Below are 27,287 nucleotides of genomic sequence, written 5' to 3' on the forward strand. Positions count from 1 at the left end.
TTAATGAAATTTATTTCCAAGTAATCGTTTAGCAAAATACAAAGAACATAATATTGTATAAAAACCATAACTGCTATTTCTTTTATTTTCACTTTTTGTGCGAGTTATCGGATTTATCTCTTATTCATATTTTTCACAGGATAACTTTGATACATATAGAAGACTTGTCACATCTTCTGCGATTTTCTTTAATCTGACACATGATATAAGGTAATAGTTCTGTATGTATGATATAAATTATACTTGTGAAAATTACACAGCACGGTGTGGCATATAGGCATTTCCCATTCAAACCCTTTAGTATAATAGACATAATTTTTTAACAAAACATAAAAGTAAAACAGATAATATTAGACGTTAGAGACAAATTAAATAAAAGTCTGCTAATAAGAGTTTACTATAAACTCTGATATATATATTTGGACATAACAAATGAAAAAAAGGACGAAATAAAAAAGACTTGTCGATACATATAGTTCAGACAAATGAAAAATTCTTCTTCATCTCTTCGTAATGTCTTAATTTGTAGTGACTGTTTTTTTATCACATGGTAAATAGAACATTGTATATCTTTTGAAGAGAATAGTTACCTTTGTTTCTGATAATGTAACATTTCTACTTTTTGAGGCGAAAATGTCAGTGGTTTTCTCCAGAATTATAACTCCACTGTTAATATCTCCTGTTATTAACGAAGATTGGTTGTTTAAGGAATCTGTAGTATTCGAATATGTTCTCAGTATCTCTTCGATTGACACATTTTGAAATCCATCATTTACATTTTCTAGCTAAAAGAATAAAAATATAAGTAATTGGCAGTTTTGAAATATGACATTGCAGGTGTCTGTATGAATTTTCTGCTGCTACCTTCATCAGGATAAATATAATTGAGTAGAACAGTACTACATTAATCCGAAATCACTAATCCACTAACAAATTGAGATGTAAGGTATTAAATCATAATTTATCAACCCAACGAAACAAACAATCTTGTTATTATTGGACAGAATTTCAATTCTGTTTTTTACTGGTATTTATGGGTTTATGCTTTAGTTTGACAGTTTCTGAATAATTTATCATAAACTACAGATACATAGAGTATGAAAATATGTTTTCAGTGATATCTAGCGTTTGACAGTGAGGGCTGTCTTTTACTTATTATAAGTATTGATGCAGTCACGTCCGATTTGAAAAGGTGTCGTTGTTCCATATAATGAGGGTCACACTTTAACAATAGAGTAAATTAAGTTATCACGTTCCGCTTTACCATAACGGATTTTTTTTGTCCATTCTTAAGTCCTTTATATTATTTGTTGCTGAACAACACATTCTGAATTTACGATTCATTTTTAATTTGGAACTAGGAAAAGGGGCAGAAGACAAATGAAGTAAATTATAAAGGCATATACTCTCCTTCCCTCCTAGTAAATTGATACTGGTTGTAACTTTAAAGTATTGTAATTATATATATTGATTTGGTTAATCTAATTTTTATAATTACAGATGACAATTTCTGAAAAGGAGTAAGTTTGGTTAGGGTCATATTTGGCCCCAAATATAAAGTTCAATACTACAAGATAAAAAATGTTTTAGTTGACCTAAATACATGTGAGAAAGTGTTATAGAACAATTTCTGTCAAAGTTTTATTCTAAAGCCTTGAATTTTACATCCGAGTTAGGTCAAAATAAGGGATTTTGGTGAAATATGACAAAATCGGCAGGATTTCAGCCAAATTTAAGATCAGGAAACATAGAGCGCAGCCGTCGACAACCTTACCATTCAAGCTAGACATGTAAAATGTCTTTACAAACATTCTTGTCAAAGATCTTTTTTGTCGACGTATGCGCTCTATGTTTCCTGTTCAAATATTCAATGGAAATTTACCCATTTTGCTTGTTTTTTCGTGGAAAATCAAAATGCGTACTATTTGTGACGTCATGAATAATACACAGGAACGTCATTTTGCAACAAAAAAGACTTATTTTCTATCTTGTCACTATATTAGCTATCATTCATTGTGATATTGGTCAATAAATCGAAATTTGAAATTTAGCCTAAAAAAGGGGGCCAATTTCGGCCCTTATCGAATCCTACTCCTTTACAAGTATTCCGTCAAATGGTCAATTGAAAAGGTCAGGCTGATGACTATTCGACAAAGACTTTTTAATTTAATTGCTTGTGAGTTGCAGGAAGTGCTTTCATCAAACATTTTTTTTTATCCCAGTTTGATATTTTCTTACTTGATCTATCAGGTTTCTGAAGATTCGTCTTTCACAGTTAGTGGCATTTGCTGTTCCCCACTCTCCGGAATTGCCTTTTTTATTACATTTGCGTGAAACCATCCCTACAAAGAAATGCACTTCGTAATCAGTTTTAACAACATCAACGTTGAAGAAAAGGGACTTTTTGTGTCAACAAACAGACCAACAACGAACGTTTAGTCATACAAAGAGGTGCATTTCAACTTAGTGAATGAAAACACTTTATTTAGGAAAAAAGGTTGTTCATGTCAAGGAGACCTATCATAAAGATAAGCAATGTTAAAGGCAAAGTTTAAACAGGAGCTTGATTTCAGTTCAATAATAGGAAAATAAACGTTGACGTACAATTTGTATCTATATCATCCTAAATATGTTTAAAACGAAATATTTGTCAACTACTAGTTGGCAATTTTAGATTTTTTTATGCTTACATAGTGAAATCATTCACTTAAGTGTGAAGATTATATCTCCATCCTCATGTAAGAATATCTATCGTTATTAATATACTTTTAAGTCTTGAATAATTTAACTACTTTTGCAATTTTAGGGACGACGTCTGTATTTGTACTTCCTCTTATAACTTTAGACAATGATAACTTTCGAAATTGGATTTAGTTGTTATGTTTTCTTCCACAAAAAAATATCTAAAATTGGTTGTCTGCATATCATAATTCATTTATAAAAATATCGATCATATTGAGTTTCGAAGGTACTGAAAGAAGAATTGTCACATACATAAAAATAGACTTTTTGATGATTATAGAGAACTGTTAATACTCTTCAAATGGGAAATTAATATCATCAACTAAATACATATAGCTTTAAAGACTGCCACTCAGATGAACACACCAAGATACACCAACATATATTTTTTTTGATAATTAAATATCATGTGGATAAACACAAATATGTTTACGAAAAGAGAGTCGAGAGGGAAGCTATGGTTAAAACATAGTTACAGTAATTGACAAACAAACTTGAAATTTATGCAACTTGGCTTCTAATAGAAATAAAAAATAATCATACAACTTTGCCGTACTCGCAATATAACTAAATCGGATGTAGGTTTCGTTAACCTTACTTGGAGATTTTATTCTTATTAGACTACCTCGCATACATAGTCAAATTTGTAGCCACGACAATACTAAATATCCTTCTTATTTGTTGATCTTACAGCTTTGAAAAATACAAATATTGAAAATGTATAAATCACTTAAGCACAACGATTCTGTCCATTACTAAACACCATGTAGAATATACGATACCGTTAATAAGAATAAGATAATACAATTTGAATACATGTTGAATGTTAATCATACCATCAAATCCTTCAGGACATTGCGAGAATGCTGTAAGGCCAACGTTTGTCGCGTTCCAAGTGAAATTGTGTGTACCGAAAGTGTATGTGTCTGTTTCAGCTTCACAGAATGGGGTAGCTGCAATAAAAAAAATAACCTGTTAGTAAGACTTTTCACTTACATCTACAATCATGTGCACATGTGAAATGTCACTCAACTCTTCGTTTGGACTAAAAAATCTTCACATCACGGATGCAGAAACAAAGCTTATATCAACAATTGCCCTTTTTGTTTTTACATTATTTTGTTAAAAAAAAATGAAAGTTGAGACATTCAATTACCTATATCCTATCTCACATTTCACGGGACTGAAATATGCCATATTTTTGTCAAGGTTTAATAGATTTATTGTGCACCGTCATTTTGTCAAAGACCTACCCACTCATTCGTGTGAGGCTTGATATTGTTTTGAATTAAATATTAGACTGGTGCAGGTGGATAAACTGACAATGCAGCCATTTTTAACTTTCAAATGTACGAGTAAGATAGTTTCTGTGAAGGTAAATCCCGATGTAATAAAAGTATAACAATTCAGTAGTCATAAATGGATTTGGAATTGACATGATTCGTAGGATATTTTTCCTTTTACGGTGTTTAATTAAAACTTATTGTGAAAATAAGGTCATTGCTCCCTTGCTAACCTTACTGTAGTTTTAGTTCTATATTTGTCAGGTAGCTCCTAATATTTTTATGTAATTAAACACGTTCGCCTTAATTCTATTTTATTATTATATTTAACTGTTCTTGAAACATCCAAAAGAGTGATTCGGAGGAACAAAATGTATAGGATGTTATTTGTATTAACACGAATATTGGCTAGCTTTGCCACCCTGATAACGAAAAGGACCAGCAGTGTTAAAACTATACGTAAATGTCCTACCTTCATCAAAAACTGTAATATAGATGGTTTTTGAAAATGTTGACTGATTCTGAAGCTGCATTTCACATCTAATTGTAGTACTGACCATTAGCTCAGTTATATTCAGTTTTACTCCGTGTGGGTCTTTTACTTGACTTTCATCTATGAATAATAATAAAAACCAAAAATTTGATAGTATGATAAAAGAACTTTACGTTTGGTTAGTCGAGACCTCCGCTATTTTCCTTTAATCTTCTTTTACATTTAATTTTTCCAAAAACTTATCATGTTAGAAGTTTTTGATAACGATTGTACTTGATAATGAAACACAAAAAGGAAATGTTTATGAAATGGCTATAAACATGGGTACACCAACTTCATTGTGAACGACAGTTAGATAAAATTATGTGGATTATCAAAATACTATTTAAACAGGTATTCTGTACAAATTAAGCGTCCCTGTGGAGTAAAATTACTCTTTTTATTTCGCTATATTCGATGGACTTAGTTTGAGTGACAGGTTGTATAATTCATATCTAATTATTGATAATATAATAACCTGTAGGTTTCTACCAAAACTAGTACCCTATACCCCGTTGAAAGATGAAAAAAAGTTTGCTTTAACGTTAAACTTTGTGATCGAAATTCTCTATAAAAAAAAATCGCCAGTCTGGGGATAAATTCGTTATCTACATTTATATTAGTAGATATGGGTTTTAAACACCCTTCAGTACCCTGAGTGTTAAAATATATGAACGTAGATAATTTATAATATGCGCTAATTTCAAGATAATGAAACACATTAGGTTGATTGCATTCTGTTTTTCATAAATATTTCATTCGTTTAAATGGAACATTTGAAGTAGTAAGAAATTTGTTAAATAAAAAATTTAAGATGATACAGTTACTCAGTAAATAACACTTTTATAAAGATATTATTGAAAAAGGTGTTTCATTTTTAGCAGTTGTAGCGCTTACCCTTGGTGTGATTTCTGAAAAGTGTGAAATAAGTATTTAACTGGGTATTATTGGGAATGAGATCGCATACAACTTCAGTTCCAGTTCCTTTATCCACTGTTTCAGGATTTGCTATGAGTCTTAGAGAGAAAACTACGATATCAACACTTGACGTTGCATTTTCATCCTTAACAGTGGCTGTGCACGTTAAATTGCCTGCAATTTAAACGATTATATACATAAAACATTTCAAATTGATTGGTTATGACCATTAAATCATTTAGATATTTTCAATTACAGTTGAGTTAAAAAGGCAAATAATAGAAAAAAACAAAATGTCCCATCTCAAATGGCAAAGTCAAAAGCTAAAACCCGTCAAAAGAGTTGATAACAACTGTCAATATCCTGACGTGGAACAGGCATTTTCTTTTATTATACTTCACGTTAAAAATGCCATATTTTCATTGGCTAATACGAAGGTGTTAATTTATTCTATCACATAGCTGAGTGGAGACAATTTTTTTTAATGTTACCCTCTCATTTAGACCAATCAAAAATCAATAATTTAAAGGACAATGAATTGAATTTATATGAAGTTATTAAATAAAATGCTTAAGTTCTATGTTTAGGCTCAGATTTTATAACATGACTGTCAAAATGAAAAAAATAAAACATCTTGCTTATGTTTTGTGTTTTTTTTTCCAATACCCGCAACGTTGTTATGTACCTGACGTAAAAAAAAATATATAATTAATCTGTTAAAGACAATAATTATAGAGCGTTAAGTATAATAAATTAAATGACACATAGCTGAGAGGGTGATAGAGCAGATTGGACCCCTCGAAAAATCATTGACAACCTTGGCTTCGCCGCGGTTGACAATATTTTCTCGGGTTAACAGTCTGCTCTATCACCCTCTCAGCTAAGTTTTATTTAATATATAATATGAAAACTGTGGATTAAACCTAGTTTTTATAGATAGCTAAACCTCTCACTTGTTCAAAAAATCATTTTGAAGAATTACTATTCAAATAAAAACTCATTTTAATAGATCATAAATCAGTTTTGTATTATCATGAACATTTGAAAAAATCCACTTTGAATTAACTAGCATTTCAAATCAAATCTTGAAACTGTTTTGATTAAAATTTTATGACGGTATCTATTACATCAATACGACATTTTCTTATTTACAATTGAGCTGTGAGATTAAATTTAAAGCATTGATAAATTCGAAATCGAATATGTTTTCGTAGATCATAAATCTCTTCGTCATTTGATCTTCTCTAGTTTTCTATACATAACATTTGTAGTATATGCGTTTTTCTCATCATCTTCCTTTTTTCACAAAACATGTAAAATGTATTCAAAAGGAGGAATTCTGGGAACAATGTTATGCACACAATACTTTCTCTTACCTCTGTCTCTTTGATTCGTATTTATAACTGAGAGTTCTGAATAATTTTTTGTTGTTTCTATTTGAAATCTGGACGTTGAGACCTGTTTTATCTCGGTGTCGTTCAATGTCCATTTATATTCCACTGTATCATCTGACGCTGTAGTTGCCTCACAACGAACACGAAATGTGCCTCCTTCCACGGCGGATAGCTGTCCGTCGACATCGAGACTAATGTTGCTTATCAGTTGAACTGCAAATTCACGAAATATTATAAAGGATGTTATTTTTAAAACGAAATGATATAAATAAACCCATATCTTAACATGCTTACTCCATAAGTAAACCAAATAAACATATTATCTATACGAACAAACAAACAAAGCCAGAAAACAATAAGAGTGTCTAAATAAAATGGTTTTGCTAAGCATCAGAATAGTTAGTCATAAGCAAGATCAGCAATTAGCAGTAACTATCATTTAATTTTGGACTTGCTGAATTTCCAATGCTGTTTCACAGTAATAAAGAGCGTTGTATATGTTCTGTTCATTCATTTCGTAGTCCTGTTAACTGATCACCCGGTCGTTGCAATCCAAAAAATCATGACAGGACAGAAGACGACTCCAATTCATTTCTGGAAATTTCTTTGGTTCCTGTATTGTATTGTTATATGTACTGGAATAAACAGCTGTCAAAGTTAAACAAGTTGTTATTAAATGTAAAATTCAAATGTTAATTAATACAATGTTTCTGTTTTATCCTCAGTTGACATCATACGGTTTACATTGTATGGTGACCTATAGTTGTTAATTTCTGTGTCATTTGGTCTCTTGTGGAGAGTTGTCTCATTGGCAAGAATATCACATCTTCTTTTATATATATCATGATAGATCTGTGGAAGAAAACATCACATAACACCACAGTTTACACTAAAACAATTTAACATCACAATCTTAATTGGTTGATCGATACAATTTTGTCTGTACCACTTACGACGATATTTACGTGGTCTTAGATCTTCAGATACCAGTGTATGCGTCCGATATGTAAAATTACGATTCTTTGTTGTAATATTTTGACTGTATGTTGATGATTCCGGTCTCGCTCCTTTTGGAGTTCATGCAATTTCCTCGGTTGTTTGTTTTTTCTTTAATTTGTATCATTTTAATGGATGTATGAAATTTGAACATCGGTTTACTACTGTTGGCAAATTGCCTCCAATATAGCATATTTTTTCTGTTTTTAAAGATAAACAACACACATTTACACTTGCATAATTATAAGTAAGTCAATTGCCGCACGTACATTGTTATCTTTATATACATATGCTAATTTTCTATAATGCGCATTCTTATGTCTAAAACTGATTTGTTTTCTGTGAATTACCAGTATCCATGCTAACATTATTGCGATTGTTAAAAATTCAGCAATGTTAATACGACTGTTCGTTGATATCTCTCAGCTTGTATATGAATGAACAGGATATAAAAATGAAACAAATTACAGAAAACATAAAATGAAAAAAACATTAATATTGCGAATTTTAGTAAAACATGTATATTGTATAAATCATTGTTCAATATATCAATAAAAGAATTTAAGTTATAAAAACAGCTGGATGAAAATAGTCAGAGTCGTTTTAAGTAAGCACAGCGAGGCCGGTAAGTTGACAATGATCGTCTAGTTCGTGTTTCTCAGTCTTGGGTTTCAGTACTGTTTTTTTTTTGTTATATTTAACAGATGTTTTCATGGCATTCTCATTTTTTTGTCTTCTTATGAGTTTGACTATGACTTAAGCATCTTTGGCCTATCTTTATTGTTCATACACCATCTTTCACGCTTTACCAATATCATATCGGGAGTTCTTTTCAATCAAAGTATTAATCGGATAGAACGTAAGTTTACAACATATGAAAGTTGTATCAGTCTGCATAATTGTGTCTGTTGAAGAACCCTAATGAGGCAAATCTGATAAGGCGGTGTATTATATCATGCTTGTCTGCATCAAAGTACTGGCTTCTGGCCAGAAAATTACTTCACGTTCATCAGTATACAAACCAAGCGGTAGAAATTTACATGCCATATCGTTATAAATATACCAATCTGCAACAAGAACATGCATATATATACAAATATTAATGCAATTTTATATGTTATGGAATATTTACAAGTTTATCGCACTGCATTCATTTAAAAAGTGGAGTTGAAAAGAAATCTAAATCACTTTTTTGTTGTTTTATTCTGTTTTAATTGTAATTGTAGAGAAATGTCTTTATTAGAGGCATTCAAGGTCCCCAGTAGTGCAGTTGGTAGTGCAATAAATACAGTGTTATTTTCAAACGACATCACAAAATAATCAGTAATTTCATAATTTCAGCAAAGGTCTTCTCGTGGATTCATTTTGATAAAATATCCAAACAAAACTTCAAAGGAGCACCTCAGCATATCTTCGACAGGTTTAACACCTTTTTACACATTTTGTCTATATATTTCAAATTCGATCTTCAAAAGTTTTTTCCCTTCTCAAGGTGATTCTAGATAATTAGTTTCTCACTGTAATAAATGAACATTGCGGTTCACCGATGAACTCCGTCAACAAAATGTTTAGATGAAGAACAGTAATAAATGTTAGTAAAAACCAAGTGAAAAGTGAAAGGTAGATCAAATTCGAGGACAATGATCTTCATTTTTTGAAGGGGAGTAGATAGCTCCGGAAACGTATCATTTGTTGTTAATTTTTCCATAACTAAATAAAATTACCTTAATGATATCATGAAATATAGTATTTAGCTTCCATGTATGAACTCATCATATCTGTTAAAGCAGAATTTACGAACTTTTATAATAAACTTCTTGTCAGTGTAAAGTGCCTCCCTAAAATTTACATATACCTTATACTTGAAGACAGAAAATAGTAAATAAAATTTATACTGCAAATATTTACAAAAACTTTAACTAATTACAAATACTTTGTTGCCCTTGACATGTTATAGTATCTAGGAGTTATTCGTGGCAGTAAACTTTTGGACACTCATGCTTTGATTGTTTCAAGTTCAATTTTCCATGGACAAGTTTATATCATGCACTACCTAAAAGTTAAAAAAATGCAAAAGATAGTCGTTGGTTTTCGCTGGTGATAATGATGATGATTTTTTTTAAGAAAATATAAAAACTACATACTAGTATGTTTATCTATCAGCATCATATTGTTCTACAAAGTTTGGGGAATACACACAATATACATATCAATATTACAGTAAAAAAACAAAAATATCTTACCGAATGATGAAAATCCTGATCTACAACGAGAATCATCAAAGTCATATGCTGCTTTTCCTCTAACTCTCCAATTAAAATCGCCAAAATTACTGTGATCTTTATGAAAACTATCAAACAAAAGAAATGAGACTCCCATTACCTTTTAGAGGTAATAGTCAGAAATCCTTTATTGTCAAGGGATTTGAGCTAGTCAATAAGACATCCATGCAAAAGAAATAAATAGACCGCAAAGACAATTATCCTCAATCGGCGTTCTCTTTCATCACCTACGGAATATATTAGATGTATCACGTGGTATGTACCTGCATGAGCAACAGCATTGCACATATTCATTCCGTGGAACAGCATGTGCTTACCCTTCCGGATGCATCCGGAGTACTTGAGATCAGCCCGGTTTTTTTACGGGGTGTTCGGGTTTTTCTTTTATTTATTTTTTAATTGCATTGTAAATGTATCTGTCGCCTGTTTTTTATTGTCAAGAAAGAAGCTAAAACAGATTTGAAAAGTACGTCAATTAAACCGCAATAAAATGTTCAACGTCTGAAATGATCAGCATGAAGGGGATATTTTATTTTACTCGTATCATCAGAAGTATCCGGAACATAATTTCAAGAACTTGAACAGCATTGAACTTTGAAAATCAAAGAGGCCGGTGAAACATGATCAAGATATGAACATGTAGCAAAAAGAAATATATCTGGCCATATAAATTCTTTGAAAATCTTTATCATACAAACCTTCGACACTCGTTCCTGCAACGTTACATATCCTCTGTTAAAAGAAAATGAAATTTTTAAACAAATAAAACCCAAAAATAAAACTTAAGTTCTAGTTGATATATGAATTCATCAGATGGAAAACAATTTACTTATAATGATCACTTTTTGTTAAGCTATATAGCTAGATATCCATAGAATGTTGCAGCATTGGTTAATTTCACAGAAGAACATATAATAACTCATCAAAAGAGAGCCGAAAGAAACAAAAGGGAAATTCAAAAATAATGAACCAAAAAAGCCAAAAAAATAACAATAGTACACAAAAACAACATAAATAGCTAAAGACTTAACAAAGAGGGACGAAAGATACCAGAAGGACAGTCAGAACATGAACCCCATCAAAAAATGGCGCTGGTTTTGGTTATTTTGTTCCTCCAATACACAGTGTTAATTGTGTAGGATCAATTTCAATCTTCCGATGAAAATTTTTACATCAAGTACGAATTTGAAGATAATTTCTGACCTAACACTCGAAATATTTGGCCAACTGCAGCTATGGTAAATTATTCCTGCAATAGAATTATCCTTACTATTTCGATGAATTCTATGTTTATAAATATTTAATCCATTATAAATATGAACATATAAACGATGATTCATGTCAGCATAAAAGTCCTGACTACTGTAGTTGTGATGCACTGTTGTGATGGGAGGAAACTTTCATAAGCAGTGGCATCGAACCAGTTGGTTGCAATAAACTCATTGTATTTGGACCCGGCTTTAATTTTTTTACGCCAAACACATGTTTCATATTATTTGTCAGAGATTAATGTTTAACTCTAAATCTTTAATGTAGTATCACATGTATGTATTATTATTTTTGGCAAATATATAAATATCCATCCGTTTTGTAGTTTTGTAAGCTTGCACATTTTTAGGCCTTCCATTGTATACTATCAAAGGTAAAACATGACCACCTGAGACAAACACAACTACAATACAATTCATTCTATGGGTAAGACACTTCCGTAATTTAAGGTTGATATTCAATATCTTTACAGAAAGTCCTTCAATTGACAAAAAAGTGTTATAATTATAGAGTTATACCCATTTAAGGTTAAAAAGTGGGTAGATTGAACATGGGAAAAAGTTTCTGACCTACTTAATTGTTGTTGTGATTTAAATGTTTCATAGATCGACATGAATACACATCAAACAAGCAATGACAATCAACATCACATAACTGACATGAAACATTTCATTCGCCGAAAATAATTAATAAAAAACAAAACTGATCATAATTATCAAATGTAATTATCAATCAAAATACATGTAATGTCATGACAAGTGACTTATTTCAGTGATTCACAAGAATGATTGCAATAATACTACACACCAAATAGTTGACAAATGGGCTATATTAAATCAAATGGTTATCAAAACACAAAACGTTCACGTATTTCACATGTTGAAGTAATTAGAGATAGCAAAAAATTAAAACAACACATAAATTTCATGCGGAAGCGCTTTCCTGGAGTTACCTTCACCAGGAACGCAAAAATCTGAATATTGAACAGCCAACAATGTATGTACAAGAACCGAAACATGCAGTTGAAGAGTTATATTACGAAAAAGGGCTTAAAATTGCTTCATACATTATATCTATAAATATCATATTTACTTACAATCGTTATTGATAGAAAAACTGAAAATAATTATCCCATCTTCCTATTGTACAGTAACCATGGTAACAACAAGGTGCGGAGTATAAACACCTGAAGGGTGATGTAAACAATTATATTTAAAATTTGACGTATTGATAAAAGAAATGTGCGGAAACATTTGCTAGACAATGTCGTTTCCCTGCATGAAGAGTTAGACGGCGTGCACAAGTTGACGGCAACTGTAAAATGCGCCTTTTAGATAGTTTTATACAACCGTGTTTAAAATATTTTTGAATAAGAATAGGAATAAGAATTTTTTTATGATAAAATGATGAATGCATGCCATTAAAATCCACATTACTAGTAAGGTAAATTAAAATTTAATCTATAAAGCACGAAACGGGCATATAGAAAACAGCAAAAATACGATGTAACTTGTAACATTAAATAAGCATAAATTAGAGTTTTTGGCCTAAAACTTATACAAATTCAACATATTTCCCTGCATTTTCGTATTACAGAATTGTTTGAATTCGGACTCGGACATCACACGAAATTCATCGCAAAAAAAATCAAAAACGATCATGGTAGATAAGTTTGGAATGGTCTTCGTTATGTGTAAGAAGTAGTAATTTGGAAGGATTAATAATCGAAATGAAAGAATCGACAAGAACAATATGTAATTACAATCTTTTTATTTTCAAAATAACTTGGTATTCCAAATGTGCATAACCAGAGGTTTAAAATAATCCTCAAAATATGAATGATTCGATAGTCCAGACTGAACACCTGATTTTTTTTAATGTCCAGCTAGTATGTTACAATCTTAAGAAATGACGTTTTAACGCTATTTTCTGAAAAGGGTCCACGACATAATCGCTAATCATTTCCATTTCACTGCTCTTAGCATATATCTATTTATATTTCCAGAATGTGCATTTGCTGCACTTTTTTGTTCGAAAGAAAAAAGAAATATGTTGAACGTAAATATTTAAAGTTATGTGATAAACTAAGTGTCCAGTGTTTTTGTTACGCGCTTGTTTTCTGGAGGAAAATGCCGACGTCGTTAATGGTTTTAGTAATTTGAAGACGTTACGTTTGTGGACTCAGCTTTGTGCACACCGTCTTAACCTTATAACATTATAACATTGGTTAGATTGTCTTCTTATAACCATATTTGTTTCCGTGTGAGGTCATCGGTTGTAAATCTATTTTATAATTTCAGGAATACGATTCATTTGGATTTTCTTTTCTAGAAACAAATTTAAATATTTTTCTTTAAAAGATTTACTTTCATCAGAGAAAGGTATCAACCTTTGAAATGTTTACGTAAGTAAATCAAGATAATTAAGAATAGTTTGTAAGATCTGTCTTTATATAATGCATACAGCTAATACAATAAATCAAAGTGAATATAAATATAGTTGTAGATAGGTATACCGTTATACGACCAGAGGTCTTAATATGATATGAAATATCGCATGAAACTACACATTGTGAATAAAAACCAGGTTGAAAATGTTATAAGTTATATGGTTTGCTACTGACCCCCTACGGATCCATAAAGGTTTAGTAAAATTTTTAGGTGGTGAGGCCGTAGGCCGAGTCCCCTATGGATTTTATTCACCCTCTATGGTTCTAAGGGGGGTCAGTAGTTAACCGTATAACGAATTTATCGCACGCTGGACTTTTTCGACTGCGTTTTGTTGAAAAATAAACAATGAAACACAACAACTTTAATAGATGACGTCACAATTAACGCGTCATGACCCCCTATGAAATTTACTAACCCCTACGGTCTCATAGGGGGGTCACCACGTGACGGCGTTAAACCAATCACAACGCGATAAGATATGTTAAAGTTCCTCTTATATTAACACACTTATAATATTAATAGAGATCTTCTTTTTGGTGTAAACGCTTACTTTGTCTATTACAACAGTTGATCGATATGATTACAGAATATCTTTTACAAGTATTTGGTTTCGTCAATGAAGGTCTTTCTTTTATTATGTAAACGCTGACTTTGTCTATTATAACAGTTGATATGATTACAGAATATCTTTTACAAGTATTTGGTTTCGTCAATGAAGGTCTTTCTTTTTTTATGTAAACGCTGACTTTGTCTATTATAACAGTTGATAGGCTTACAGAATATCTTTTACAAGTATTTGGTTTCGTCAATGAAGGTCTTTCTATACGTTCCGCGAATGAATAGTATAAGTGATACTTGTATTCATATTAATGGAAACATAATTATTGAAAAGAATTTGAACAGTTGTCGCTCGCTTTTATTTCCGGGTCCAGTACACGTTATTTGCTCATTTTTCTCTCCTAATACTTTGTATTTCTTTTCTTTTTCAAATTACAATAAAAAAAACTGTTGATTGTAATATCCTACAAAAAAAATAATTGAAAGTACGGATAGTTAAGTGTAATATAGCGATGAAGTAAGACATTGTTTTTCTTGTTCGTTGAAGATTCATGTAGTTAAGTTAATTAAACTTATTTATTCATTGAAAAAATGTTCATTAATATTTTCTCATGAAATTGAAGTACTCCGCTAAACACTTTATGATCAATAACTAATTGACGGATATATACTTTAGATGGTTATAAGACATTGGTTGTCTCTCATATTTTCCTTATGGCATCTAACTCAATGCACTTGTGCAAAACGAGGGAAATCTGTTAAATCAGATTCCTTTTGAAAGCGTTTCTTTATAATTCAGAATGATTCAATGCGTTATCTCAAAAGATGTTTTGATGGGAAAGTAGAATAAATTAATATACTGATTTGTTCATGACTTAAGACCAATGTTAGTCGTAAGTTTTTTTGTGAAATCGACTCCAGATCTCTTGGTTTGAATAAACAATTGTACTATTGTCAGTCTTATTATATCTTCATTGTATATCGAACTTCAACATTCCGAGGTTGAGTGTCTTACTAATAATCATAAACATTATTACATGGACGTAATACACTCGAATAAATGACAAGTTCAATAACTCAGATTTATTAGGATTATTGTTGCATCTAATAAAACTCGAATAATATTACAAACTGATAAGATCATAAATTCAGACACAAACAACGAAAAAATAAAACGAAGGGAAACTACTCGTGTTGTCTTCAGGACCAGGCATATGTATGGCACATGTATTTCAACCTTCAAACGATTCCAAAAGCTCTTCAAGTAGCAACTGTCAAAATATGATACTGAATTTCGAAGCTAAAATGCTTACAAAACTAAAACTACTAGTAATGTCAAAATACTCGATGGAGGAGGTGCGAGATGGAATCTATAACAAGGCAATGTTAAATGGTCATTAATATGCCAAATATGTTTATAGGTGGTCTGTAGCATAATGAAAATACACACAAAGTCGTTAAAAAACGAATCGTTGAACCATTTCGATAGAAAAGACGTAATGTGCAAACGGTCTGTTTAGTTAAAATAATAATCCTACAGATCTCAAAAGTAGAAAGTTCATGTGTAAATGACAACTGGATTAAATGTTAAAACATAGTGTGAATAACTTAAATAAGAGTATGATCACAAATTTAAATCCCTCCTTCCAAACAGGCATATATACTAAAAAGAATACTTTACCGTAAAAGTTTAAACTATAAACTATTACATGTAGTAGTTACTGAGAAACAGAACTGCATTCACTTTCAAAGTCTTCCAAGTATGAATGCATGTATAAACGATGTAAGACAAAGATCAGTGATCCATATCGGGTATACATCTTTTGCATTGGGTCAGTACATACGTACCTTTTGACAAAAGATTTTTGTAATTGCACCTCTTTTACTTAGAACATCACTTAATAAAGAAATTTGCTTTTATAACTTCAGGTCATTGAACTTTGAAATTTAAACCATGCATGAAAATGTAATATTTGTCTAATCATATGGCAGTTATTTACAATGCGAATTGTATAGCTCTTCTGTCTGTTCTAAATATGTGGAACTTTGTATTAGCAGATCTGATCGATATTATCGTCCCCTCCAGAATAATTCAGCAATGTCCCAATTGTCATGCCTTGAATGAAAACAACACTTACTAAATTTTGTACGACTGAATCTTTTTTCTGGATTTGTTTGCGTCAAGAACGCTCAACTCAATCCATTTGGAATTCATATTTGTATAATTATGTAGAATCATGGAAGCTATTAGACCAAAATGGACCTTCAATGGATAACAAAATTCAGCTTAAGTGATAAGTATTCAGGCGAATCAAAAATTGTAAAAATCAAAATAAGTAGCGTGAAAACGAGAACATGTCTCCCATTTTAAATTGCATTTGGTTTGATTAATTCAACTATTGTTTGGACAAATTTGTATGATCAAATTACCAATGATTTTTATAACATTAAATAAATACAGCAAAAATGCAGACCATCATCAAAATTTAATTAAACAAAATTAATGGTTCCCAAAGAATTGTTTCCCAATTTTAAAGAAGATATTCCAAATACTATTACAAAACTTCACCTGTGTGCATCTTTTGAATCAAAAAGGTAAGAAACATCTGTCCAAAGATTAACAATTCAAAGCGAAAGAAATATTTAGTACATGTCTAAAATATTATTCCATACAATAGCTTACATGCTGATTTTCGTCCAGAAACACTTCGGGACCAAGACTAAATCGTTCGCCCTTAAGAAACAACTAAACACTTTGTTGGAATCAAGCATCTCCATTTTAATTATAAGTAAATATGTATGACTTCTCAGATGAATTTGCTCTAAACGTTTTTTTTTATTTGAACGCCAATTGTGAGTCCAGTGTAGCTCATCAAATTACTAGCCAAGGACTTTTGAGTTAAACTCTGCGTTGACAATTTGAATATTTACACACGTTGATATTAATAAATAGGAAAATTAATGAAGATAAAATGTTGCGCACCCGCTCCCAATTCAGTATTAGAATAAAAAATTGGCGTTATCAGTTTATTTTCGATTTAAGATCTTGAATGTCCCTCTGGTATCTTTCGCCCTTATTTAACATAAAATACCATGAACCTGTTTGCCGAAGTCATGCATTAAATTGACTGCTTTGTATGATGTAGAAATGTAATGTAAGAGTACTTACAATCAATATTTATAGAAAAACTTTAAATGACATATCCCTTTCCAATGATGAAACTCAAACAATGTTAAACAGTACAGCGTTTTATGAAAATTGTATATTGTATACAAAAGTTTATAATAGTAGTATCACGTATTTATATATATAACAGTTTATTTTTTCCGCAACTCCTCGTCCAATAAAAATGCTTGTTTTTCTGTCTATTTTATGTTTTTTTTCGTGTACTAAGTAGCTGTGAATGGGTTGGTACACTAGTAAAAATACAATAAAAAAAGTCCCAAATTTCTTTATTCTTTGAAATTAGTCTTAAAAAATATGTTTTTTTTTATTTAATCAATTAATCAACAAAAAGATCATAAAGGAATAAAAATCCTTAAAATGTTTGTGAATTTAGTGATATTGAATGTAACACATTCGACACATATATCTTTATAAACTATATATGAATTTGTTGAATAAAGGCAGCAGTAATAAATGGCTGTTCAAATCGTCATCAATCGATTAAGCAAAAAACATATCCGAGTTACAAACTAATACCGAGGGAAACACGTCAACATTCAGAGGAACAACACAAACACTGAACTGCAACAAAACAAACGCAAAAATACATAGAAACGGACTACTGTAAACCAACTTATTTTCGCGAATACTTTATTTTGCGACTAGCCCTAACTAGTCTTCTTCGCGGCGATTTGATTTCGCGATTATCTAATTGACTTGATGTAGTTTAATAAGTAAAGATCTGAGTTATACAAATTCGCGACTATTTAAATTCGCGTTATTTTTCTATTCGCGAAAGGTGCGAAAATAAATCGCTCGCAAAAATATGTTGGTTTAGAATCTTCGAACAAAGGGGAAAATAAATTGTGTTGTATTAGAGGTATTATGTGTAGCTTATGTTTCGTAAGATTTTAGTGTATTTTGGCTTTGACAGAGTCGTCACATTTTATAATCACCAAAAACTGGAAAATAATCCTATTATATATCTTATTTGTATTTGCTTAAGCTTCTTTTTAAATCACTTGAGACTAGTAGTCTCAGCGAACGTGTGATTTAAACTAGAAGTCAGCAAAGATCAATTTGTAACAATTGATAAATCCATTACAAGTATGTCCTGTGTTGCGAATAATTTATCTTACTTTGACAGCTTCTTGAATGTAATCTTATTTAAGCAGATTATTTCAAATTCACGGAAATTTGAACCAGCCCCATAACAATAAGAAGTTTCTTCGCGGAAACATTCTTCAATTACATGCACGTAGTTAATTAATCAGTTGTGATATACTATAAAAGGTTGCGACAAAAAATTTGCATAATGAACATCACAGACTAGGAAGAATTATCAACTTTCCTTGAATAATTTTAATAATTATCTATATACCATATATGTATACAATAATTAGTTATGCATGCTGATAGCTGATCAGTTTCGTAACTTTATTAGATTTTGTGACATGTCAACGTTTTTCTTTTTATTTGTTTTGTTTAAAGGGGGTTAAAGGTATTAACCCGTATAAGTTTCTTAAAGGGAAACAGGAAAAGATTTCTTCTTTTCACACTTATCTACTCTTCAACTTTGTACTTGTTTGGCTTTATAACTATTTTTATCTGAGCGTCACTGATGAGTTTTATAAAGACAAAACACTCGTCTAGCGTATCATACTATATGCCTGGTAGCTTTGATAACTTTTAATACCACTGGGTCAATGCTACTACTGGTGGACGTTTCGTCCCCAAGGGTATCACCAGCCCAGTAGTCAGCACTTCGTTGTTCACGTGATTATCAATTATACGGTCTTTTTTTTATATAAATATCCTGTTTGGAAAAGTATGAATTGTTCGAAATACTAGTACTAAGGATTTTCTTGTCCCAGGCTAAATTACCTTAGCCGCATTTGGCTCTATTTTTTTCAAATTTTGGTTTCAAATGCTTTTCAACTTTGTACTTGGCTTTTTAACTATTTTGGTTTGAACGTCACTTGCTAAGTCTTATGTAGACGAAACGCAAGTCTAGAGTATCAAATTATAAGCAAGATACCTTTAACAATTATTATGTGTGATGTGAATTTGCTCGATGTGTGGTAAAGTTTCAATTTTCCCAAAAAAGATTTTGTAGGGATTCAACGGTTATTCAAGATATCAAAAAAATGTTTTTGAACTTCGAAACCTTATTCTTATAGAGATTAACGCCTGTCAATACAATTAGACACATAGTCAAAATAATTTACATATTCCTCTAAAGTTTTTAATCACCCGTTTAGATTTCTACGAAATAATTTGTGTTATCCAATACTCTGTTGTATTGTTAACAAATGAATCCTACGTAAAATCGAAATTGAATAAGCAAAGATGAAGTAAATGATAACTTTTTCTATATATAATGGATAAAACAGGATTATAAACAACAAACAACAACAATACGCGAAGGCACATAAAGATAGTTGAGGATGAAATTTAATCAAAGACATATAGATCTCTACACAATTACAGATACTTTTTTCCTTTTCTCTCCCCCCCCCCCCCCCCCCCCCCCCCCCCCCCATTTCGTTTTTGTTCTTCCAAAACTTTAGCTCCAAAAACACTTCAATCAGGGGCATTTGATATATATTTCATTTTAAAGAGGTATCACGACCAAATTTAGCTTTAAACTTTTTAAATTTTGAACTATTCATATTATATTTACCTGACTAGTATTTCCACCTCTTCATCGGATACTGCATATTATATCTATTCAGTGCGTCTAATGTGAAGAATGTTTTTATCAATCGATTGTTACACATAAAAAAATCACATTTTCCCCTGTTTCTTGATAGTTAAAAAGTAAGAGGTCTGTGAGACTTTACAACACAACTCATTATATTTCTCTTGAAACGAATGGAAAATAATTTCCTTAAGTCATCTCAAAAGAAAACAAAAGATGACATTTACTTCTCTCTATTTTTAAACCAACTTCCAAGAAGTCATTATAAATACATTGAAAACAAGGCATTTAAAAAAAAGTTAAGACAGGTAAGACTTTATATAGGCCAAACTTGTAAAGATTTTATATATCTTTCAATCAAGACAATTTTCGGTTTCATATCTGTTTTAAAAATATTTCTACAAATGGGGAACATGAGGGGTCAATGCAATTATAATCCCTTTTATTAAAGTACTAGTAGTCTTATTTGAAAATGTGAACTTGTCAATATATATAATAAAAATGTTTATACTTTTTAATTGATATATAACATTTGACTTCCATTCAGCCAGGTATGTTAGTATTGCAAACATTGTAAAACAATGATTATTGAATGTTTGGATCATAATTAGGGGTATAAATCAGGATTGTTTTATACGATTGGTCTTATTTATATATTCATATAGAGATACGAAAGAATTAACGTTGTGGTATATTCTTTAAAACTCATAAATGTTAATTACATCAAACTTACTGAATAAAAAATAAGTCATTGACATATATATATATTATTGAGTAGACAGAGGTAAAAACTTCACGATAAAACAGCATTGTCAGCAATCTTTGGGTGAATCCGCTTATCTCCTTCTAGATAGAGAAACAGAATTGGTCGAGTTTAATCGTATGTATTGAGTATATATCTCCATGTTGATACAGATTTCCAGGGCATTGATTCCCCCTAGACTTCCTTGTATGATGGTTGCCGCTTACAAGGAAGCTTTCACACCAAGATTACTTACATAAAATGGTCAAATTTCAGTCATCTATCTGAAAAATGTATAGACACCATCATGTTTTGGTGACCATATTAGAATTTCTGTGTCACATATGACCACGAATATGTTCCGTTGGTCGTGGCCACCATCACATCACGTTCTTCTTTTCTCAGTTTTAGCATCAAACTAGATTTTTGTTTGGTACTGTTGTTTTACTTTTAATCTTTTCTGGGGGATATATAGTTATTTGTATTACTTTGAGTTACGATGTTTGATTTACTGATTTGTATATTTCGATACGAGCTAATATACGTGTTGTCCTTTACATTTCTCATATCCGTAATGCGTTAAGTAACAACAAATGACTTAGGAAATACAGGCAGAAAACATTGTACAGTTGTTTGACTTAGCATTGCGAAACAAACAGAAGATTGTCTGTTTCATGAGATCCAATAGCTGGTTTTCACAAATGCCTTGTACAGTCAAACTAACAGACATGATATTTCAAGATAGTTTGACATTATAGGATTTCATATTGAAACCCGTTAATATTCATAACTCACTCTTAACCTTGAAACGAGGATGACTAAGATGCAAACGGAGGTAACTGGTTTTCAAATCTGGTAAATCCATTTTGAATATATATATATATAAGTACGTCTGAGTTAGTGACAACCCTACAACAGATGTATCCATCGGATCGCCATCAATGATGGTGATACATGGATGTGTACATAATGTATATACAACTCGTCTAAACATCAACCCAACAATGTTAGATCTGTAAATTTGCTTTCGCAAATTTTTGGTTCTTCCCTCGCCGGGATTCGAACCCATGCTACTGTGATATCGTGACACCAAATCGCCTGCACTGCAGCCGTCCCGCTAGACCACACGACCACCTGGGCTCTTAAAAATAGAGCTTTCGCTGGCCGTGTGTTACCTTTCCACGTCAGTTTTAATCTAGCGGCGTACTGCAGTACATGATATATAAGGCATGCTTATATATCATGTACTCGTGATTGAAAAGGTATGAAATAATGCATCAATTGTAGGTATGTATAAAATAATCAATCAATCAACAAATCCATCTCATGAATTAAATGTCCACTTTTTAATGCTGCTGCACATAAAAAAAATATACTCAACTCAAATTTAATTGCCAAAGGGGAAACTGACAAAAACAAGACTATCCAATGAAAATCAACTTTCTTAGTCCAGACTTGGAATACTCAAAAAACAGTTCACTGATTACTGGTTAAGACTAACAGAGTCTAAATAAAGGCAACAGTAGTATACTGCTGTTCAAACTCATAAATCCATGGACAAAAAACAAAATCGGGGTAACAAACTAAAACTGAGGGAAGCGCATTAAATATAAGAGGAGAACAACGACACAACACTACAATGTAACACACACAGAAACGGACCAAGCATCAGACAAAATCCCACGAGAATAACAAATAAAACATCAAAACCAAATACATGAATTTGAGATAGACAAGTACCGTGACACGTCTTATCACAATGTCAATTTACACTCAAAAATAAGAGAAAACAAATGATGCAACATTAAATTGTAACACACACAGAAACGAACTATAATATAACAATGGCCATATTCCTGACTTGGTACAGGACATTTTTAAAGGAAAAAATGGTGGGTTGAACCTGGTTTTGTGGCATGCCGAACCTCCCCTTTTATAGCCATGTGAAATATAACATTAAAATGACAACTCAACACCACAGGACTACAATATAAATAAATTGGAGAACACAATTGACAAAGAAACACACAAACAACAGCCAACAAAAGGCAACAAGTTCAAAATTTTAATATGCCAGAAGTGCATTTTGTCCACACAAGATCTAATAACGACGCCCAGATACAAAAGTTTGAAAGCCGAAACAAGCACGAAGTCGAACAGCATCGAGGACCAAAAAATAAAAAAAGTTGTGCCAAAAACGGCCAGGGTTTACTGTTAGTTACCAGAGCATCCCTATTATTTAGAATAGTTAATACTTTTGCAAACAGTTAATTTATAAAATTACTATACAAAAGATTTACATGATGAAACTGAAGTATTAACTAATTACAGGACACAACTGAAATACATTACATAACCAGACATTTGCAACACAAAATGTAGACACATCAGAAAAAGTTTAAACCTCAACACCAAGTGACGTTATATTTGAAATTGTAAAAAATGACAAACAAATGACGTCATTTGAATTTGTAAAACAGATCATTAAAAAATGAAAAATGATGTCACATTTGAATGAATAAGATAGAATTAGGATTGATTTAAGATTATATTTGAACTAAATACTGATATTGCATTTAATGACAATAACCTATTCAATGAAACTGAACTTCGATCAATGTAAAAGGTCAAGATCAAATAAAACTTTTCAGGCAGACATGTACACCTTACAATGATGCAGCCCCATTGTTACCAAGGTAAAAGAATAATTACATAGTCATAAGAAAAGCATAAAACATTTAAAACAAGGTCATGTTCATGGTTCCTAGTCAATAAGACCTGTACTGTAACATAATGTGTGATCTGTGATATATAGACCAAATATAGTTGAGGAGCTCAAAAGAAAACCTAAATATGTAATCTGTTGTAATTTTATGCTGTCAATTTATGTTTGACCTCGTTTTAAAATGCTAATCAGCTATAAAATTAATCCTGTTTGTTTCATATCTATTTATTCAAAATTATCTGATTTGAGTTCTCCAAATATTCACAAAGGGAGATTATTCAATCTCAAGATACCACAATAAAAAGATAACACCATATAATGAAGGAAGAAATTTTATTATCAACAAAACTAAAAATAAACAATCTAGAAATAATCAGAAGACAAATCATAAACAGATATTTCTAAGTATTTATCTACAATCTTATTTTTAAATGACATAGTCACAATATAACTGATAAAACACATTATAACTGATTAAACAACTTGATAGTGACTGTCAAAGAATAAACAACACGAACCCTCATAATCTTGATTATGGGGTTCGTGTTGTTTATTCTTTAGTTTTCTATGTTGTGTCATGTGTACTATTGTTTTTCTGTTTGTCTTTTTCATTTTAAGCCATGGCGTTGTCAGTTTGTTTTAGATTTATGAGTTTAACTGTCCCTTTGGAATCTTTCGTCCCTCTTTTAGACTCTTAGGCAGGTTCTATGGGGGAAATTGAGGGATTTTCTAGAATCTCATATTTTGTAAATTCAATTAGCCTTAAAATGATTTTTTATATAGTGGTTGATTGATAAGTGTTTAATTCTACTTTCAGTACTATTCTGGTGGTTAGTCTTATTGCTGGAAGAACCCGGAGTTAATGGAGAGAACCACAATGTTTAGTAAGAATACTGACAATTCGACAATAAAGATTGGAGTCAAATGCATCTCCCATCTGCTGGGTTTGAACTCACAACTCTATATTGACAGGCTAGTGATACAGTATTTGAACTAATTATAATACTCAGACACTGAGGCTCATAATATTCTGATATAGACCTGTTCCCAATTCTGTGACCTTTCATCAATTTATGTATTTTTACAGTGAATATAACAACATGAAAAAAAGATTGTCTTCTTCAAAGAAATATATATATAAATTGCCTGCAATATCAATGTTTATATCATTCATAACAAATTCAAACATAAATATAACTTACCGAACATATATATAATAAAAATAAATAAGAGTAACTTTACAATAAATCAGATTATGAACAACAAAAACTCTTAATATAGATATCGTACATTGATAACAAAACCTATTTCATAAGAATTTAGAAGAAGACAAACAATTCATATATTATGTAATTCACTAACTAGAAAACAAGATCCCTGTAAAAATGATTCATCTGAAATGATAGCATATTTACCTATTACAAAACAACTAAAACAACTATTATGCAACAGATATAAAACAATTATGCTTCAATTCTTGAACAGCAGATATAATTGGTGCATGTGTTGTGGTTTTATTAAGGTTACTAGTAGGTTTCATATACTAGAATAAAGTGTTGGTATTGAGAGTGGGATGGGGTCCAGAATAAGACCCATTTAAAAAAAAAATTATAATAAAATACATGTTATAATACCATTAGTATGATAGTCATTCTACCCTGAAATTCTTCTCTGTACAATATTTACTGTATATAGCAAATATTCACTTAAGATCCCATAGTCTACTTGATGATCTTACTGTAGGGGTGATTGACAATTATAGAGGAATAAAAACATTATGCACATTTACTTTTTACTAATGCATATCTGTAAAATATTAGGTAATATACAAAATAGAGACAGATTAACATAAAATATCCTTAAAAAATATTACGACTAGAATACCCTACAATAGTCCTCAGATGTCTGTAGAATTGACTGTACAGTTAAAACCAGAACCTCATAGGAGGCACAGCTTTTCATTTGAGAATTTATTTTAAAAAGTTATTAAACTTCTGGTGCATTTACAGTTTGTTCTTTGAAAGAGATCTTATCTAATAGCACTGACCACACTGTATTTTTTACAAAGTGCAAATGTGCTATATTCAGTATTTTATAATGAGCATGTGTGCTTAATTCATTATGTCTTAAAGTGCATTTTAAATATCTTTAACAAATGGCAAACAAAAATTATAAGTATTCCCTGAGTTTAAAAAATAAAATCAGCTTTCTAATTTCAACAAAACCATGGGATACAGGTTTGGAACAAAACAGAAAAAGAATATGTCAATATGAATCATGCCCTGTTCCCGCTATCACATTTCTAACTGATCTAAGTGAACTTCAAAATTAAGTCAAAACTGTAATTTGGCATATATTTTAACTGCCTCATGATGAATATGTGTGCCAAGTTTCAAGTGGATGTGACTTAAAATTAAAATCTTAACCCGTTACAGAAATAATGAATGGAATGTTAACTGCAACAGTAGATATTCATGACTGGAAAGCAGATCATTTATCCCATAATGCAATTTCAATTGATAGATGTATTTTATTATTTTGTGAGTGTGAATTTTCAGCAAAAAAGCAAATCAGGTGTAAGGGAAACACATCTATTTACAAAGTCAAAGTTGAAATAACATTATGCTTTGAACAATATTTTTATATACTACTCATCAAGTTACCCTGCTGACTGAAATAGGAGTTACCAAAAAAAAAAGGTTGACTTGGTAAAATTTATAAAACAAATATAAGTACTAGATCAACAGTATAAATATAAAAGAAAATACACAAAAATTCTTAAATCTAAAAAAAATAAAGTAACAATAAAGTGAGCAAAGATATAATATAATGTCATGATATTTATCACAGAAATTTGAACACAGTGTTGAATTCAAAAATAAATTAAAGCTATAAAACAATCATAGATTGGTTGATTCTATCGATTCTGTATGTTCTAATGATGGCGAAGGTATATCATCAGTTGGTGATTCTAATACCTGACTAGAATGGTTACTGCTGCTGTCACTACTCTGCATGGAGTTCACTTGTAGACGTATAGCATGGATTCTAAAATGGAGTCGGGATTCCAACAAATAGCTTTTGTAGTTTTTTCTGAAAGACAATGAAAAATGGGTGAATTAATTTTTACATGATTAAATTTTTGTTATTCACATGTGCTTTCAGATTGTTGTTTTAATGACATATGTGACATATGAGCAAAATGTCACTGCCTTCTCCATTTACAAGATTTATAAACTACCATCACCTTAAATAATTACTAATATTTAAAAAGAGATGGAAGTATTATATATAATTATAATCTTAAAGTCATAAGAAACCTCAAATTAAAAAAAATTATGCATGTGTTTTTTATAACTAAATGGATAGTTTTCATTATACAACTTATGTACATATACTTTTTTCTGAGGAACATTCTTTAATTTGTCCACATTTAGAAGAGGTTTACTTATTTTTAATTGCTTGCTTCCAGGAAGCAACTCGCCGACATATTTTCCGTATGCATAGTGACCTGAGCGTAACCCTTTTT

The 27,287-nt window shown here is 31.0% G+C and overlaps 2 protein-coding genes across 9 annotated transcripts in view; both read right to left on the reverse strand.

The window, feature by feature from the left end:
• The window catches only part of LOC139488499 (adhesion G protein-coupled receptor E3-like), a 37,597-nt gene extending 17,056 nt beyond the window's left edge, over window positions 1-20,541 (reverse strand). For 2 of the 8 annotated variants that reach the window (XM_071274238.1, XM_071274232.1), the window contains exons 1-9: window positions 20,274-20,541; window positions 10,109-10,215; window positions 7,325-9,643; window positions 6,852-7,082; window positions 5,455-5,649; window positions 4,498-4,638; window positions 3,579-3,695; window positions 2,239-2,342; window positions 591-785 (exon numbers count right to left, since the gene is read on the reverse strand). In XM_071274238.1, the coding sequence (XP_071130339.1) occupies window positions 591-785; window positions 2,239-2,342; window positions 3,579-3,695; window positions 4,498-4,638; window positions 5,455-5,649; window positions 6,852-7,082; window positions 7,325-7,379 (1,038 nt within the window). In that variant the 5' untranslated portion in view covers window positions 7,380-9,643; window positions 10,109-10,215; window positions 20,274-20,541. Of the gene's footprint in view, window positions 1-590; window positions 786-2,238; window positions 2,343-3,578; window positions 3,696-4,497; window positions 4,639-5,454; window positions 5,650-6,851; window positions 7,083-7,324; window positions 9,704-10,108; window positions 10,216-10,845; window positions 10,880-12,512; window positions 12,603-20,273 lie in introns of those variants that run through there. The other 6 variants (XM_071274208.1, XM_071274185.1, XM_071274191.1 and 3 more) reach the window with 6 other exon arrangements.
• A 3,925-nt stretch (window positions 20,542-24,466) lies between these two features.
• Window positions 24,467-27,287, reverse strand: part of LOC139488807 (tetratricopeptide repeat protein 39B-like) — a 36,440-nt gene continuing 33,619 nt past the window's right edge. The window contains exon 18 of the mRNA XM_071274734.1: window positions 24,467-26,851. Within this exon, the coding sequence (XP_071130835.1) occupies window positions 26,659-26,851 (193 nt within the window). The 3' untranslated portion in view covers window positions 24,467-26,658. The remainder of the gene's footprint in view (window positions 26,852-27,287) is intronic.

This window comes from Mytilus edulis, chromosome 1 (genome assembly GCF_963676685.1).
Source record: "Mytilus edulis chromosome 1, xbMytEdul2.2, whole genome shotgun sequence".
In the NCBI taxonomy this organism is placed as follows: Eukaryota; Metazoa; Mollusca; class Bivalvia; order Mytilida; family Mytilidae; genus Mytilus; species Mytilus edulis.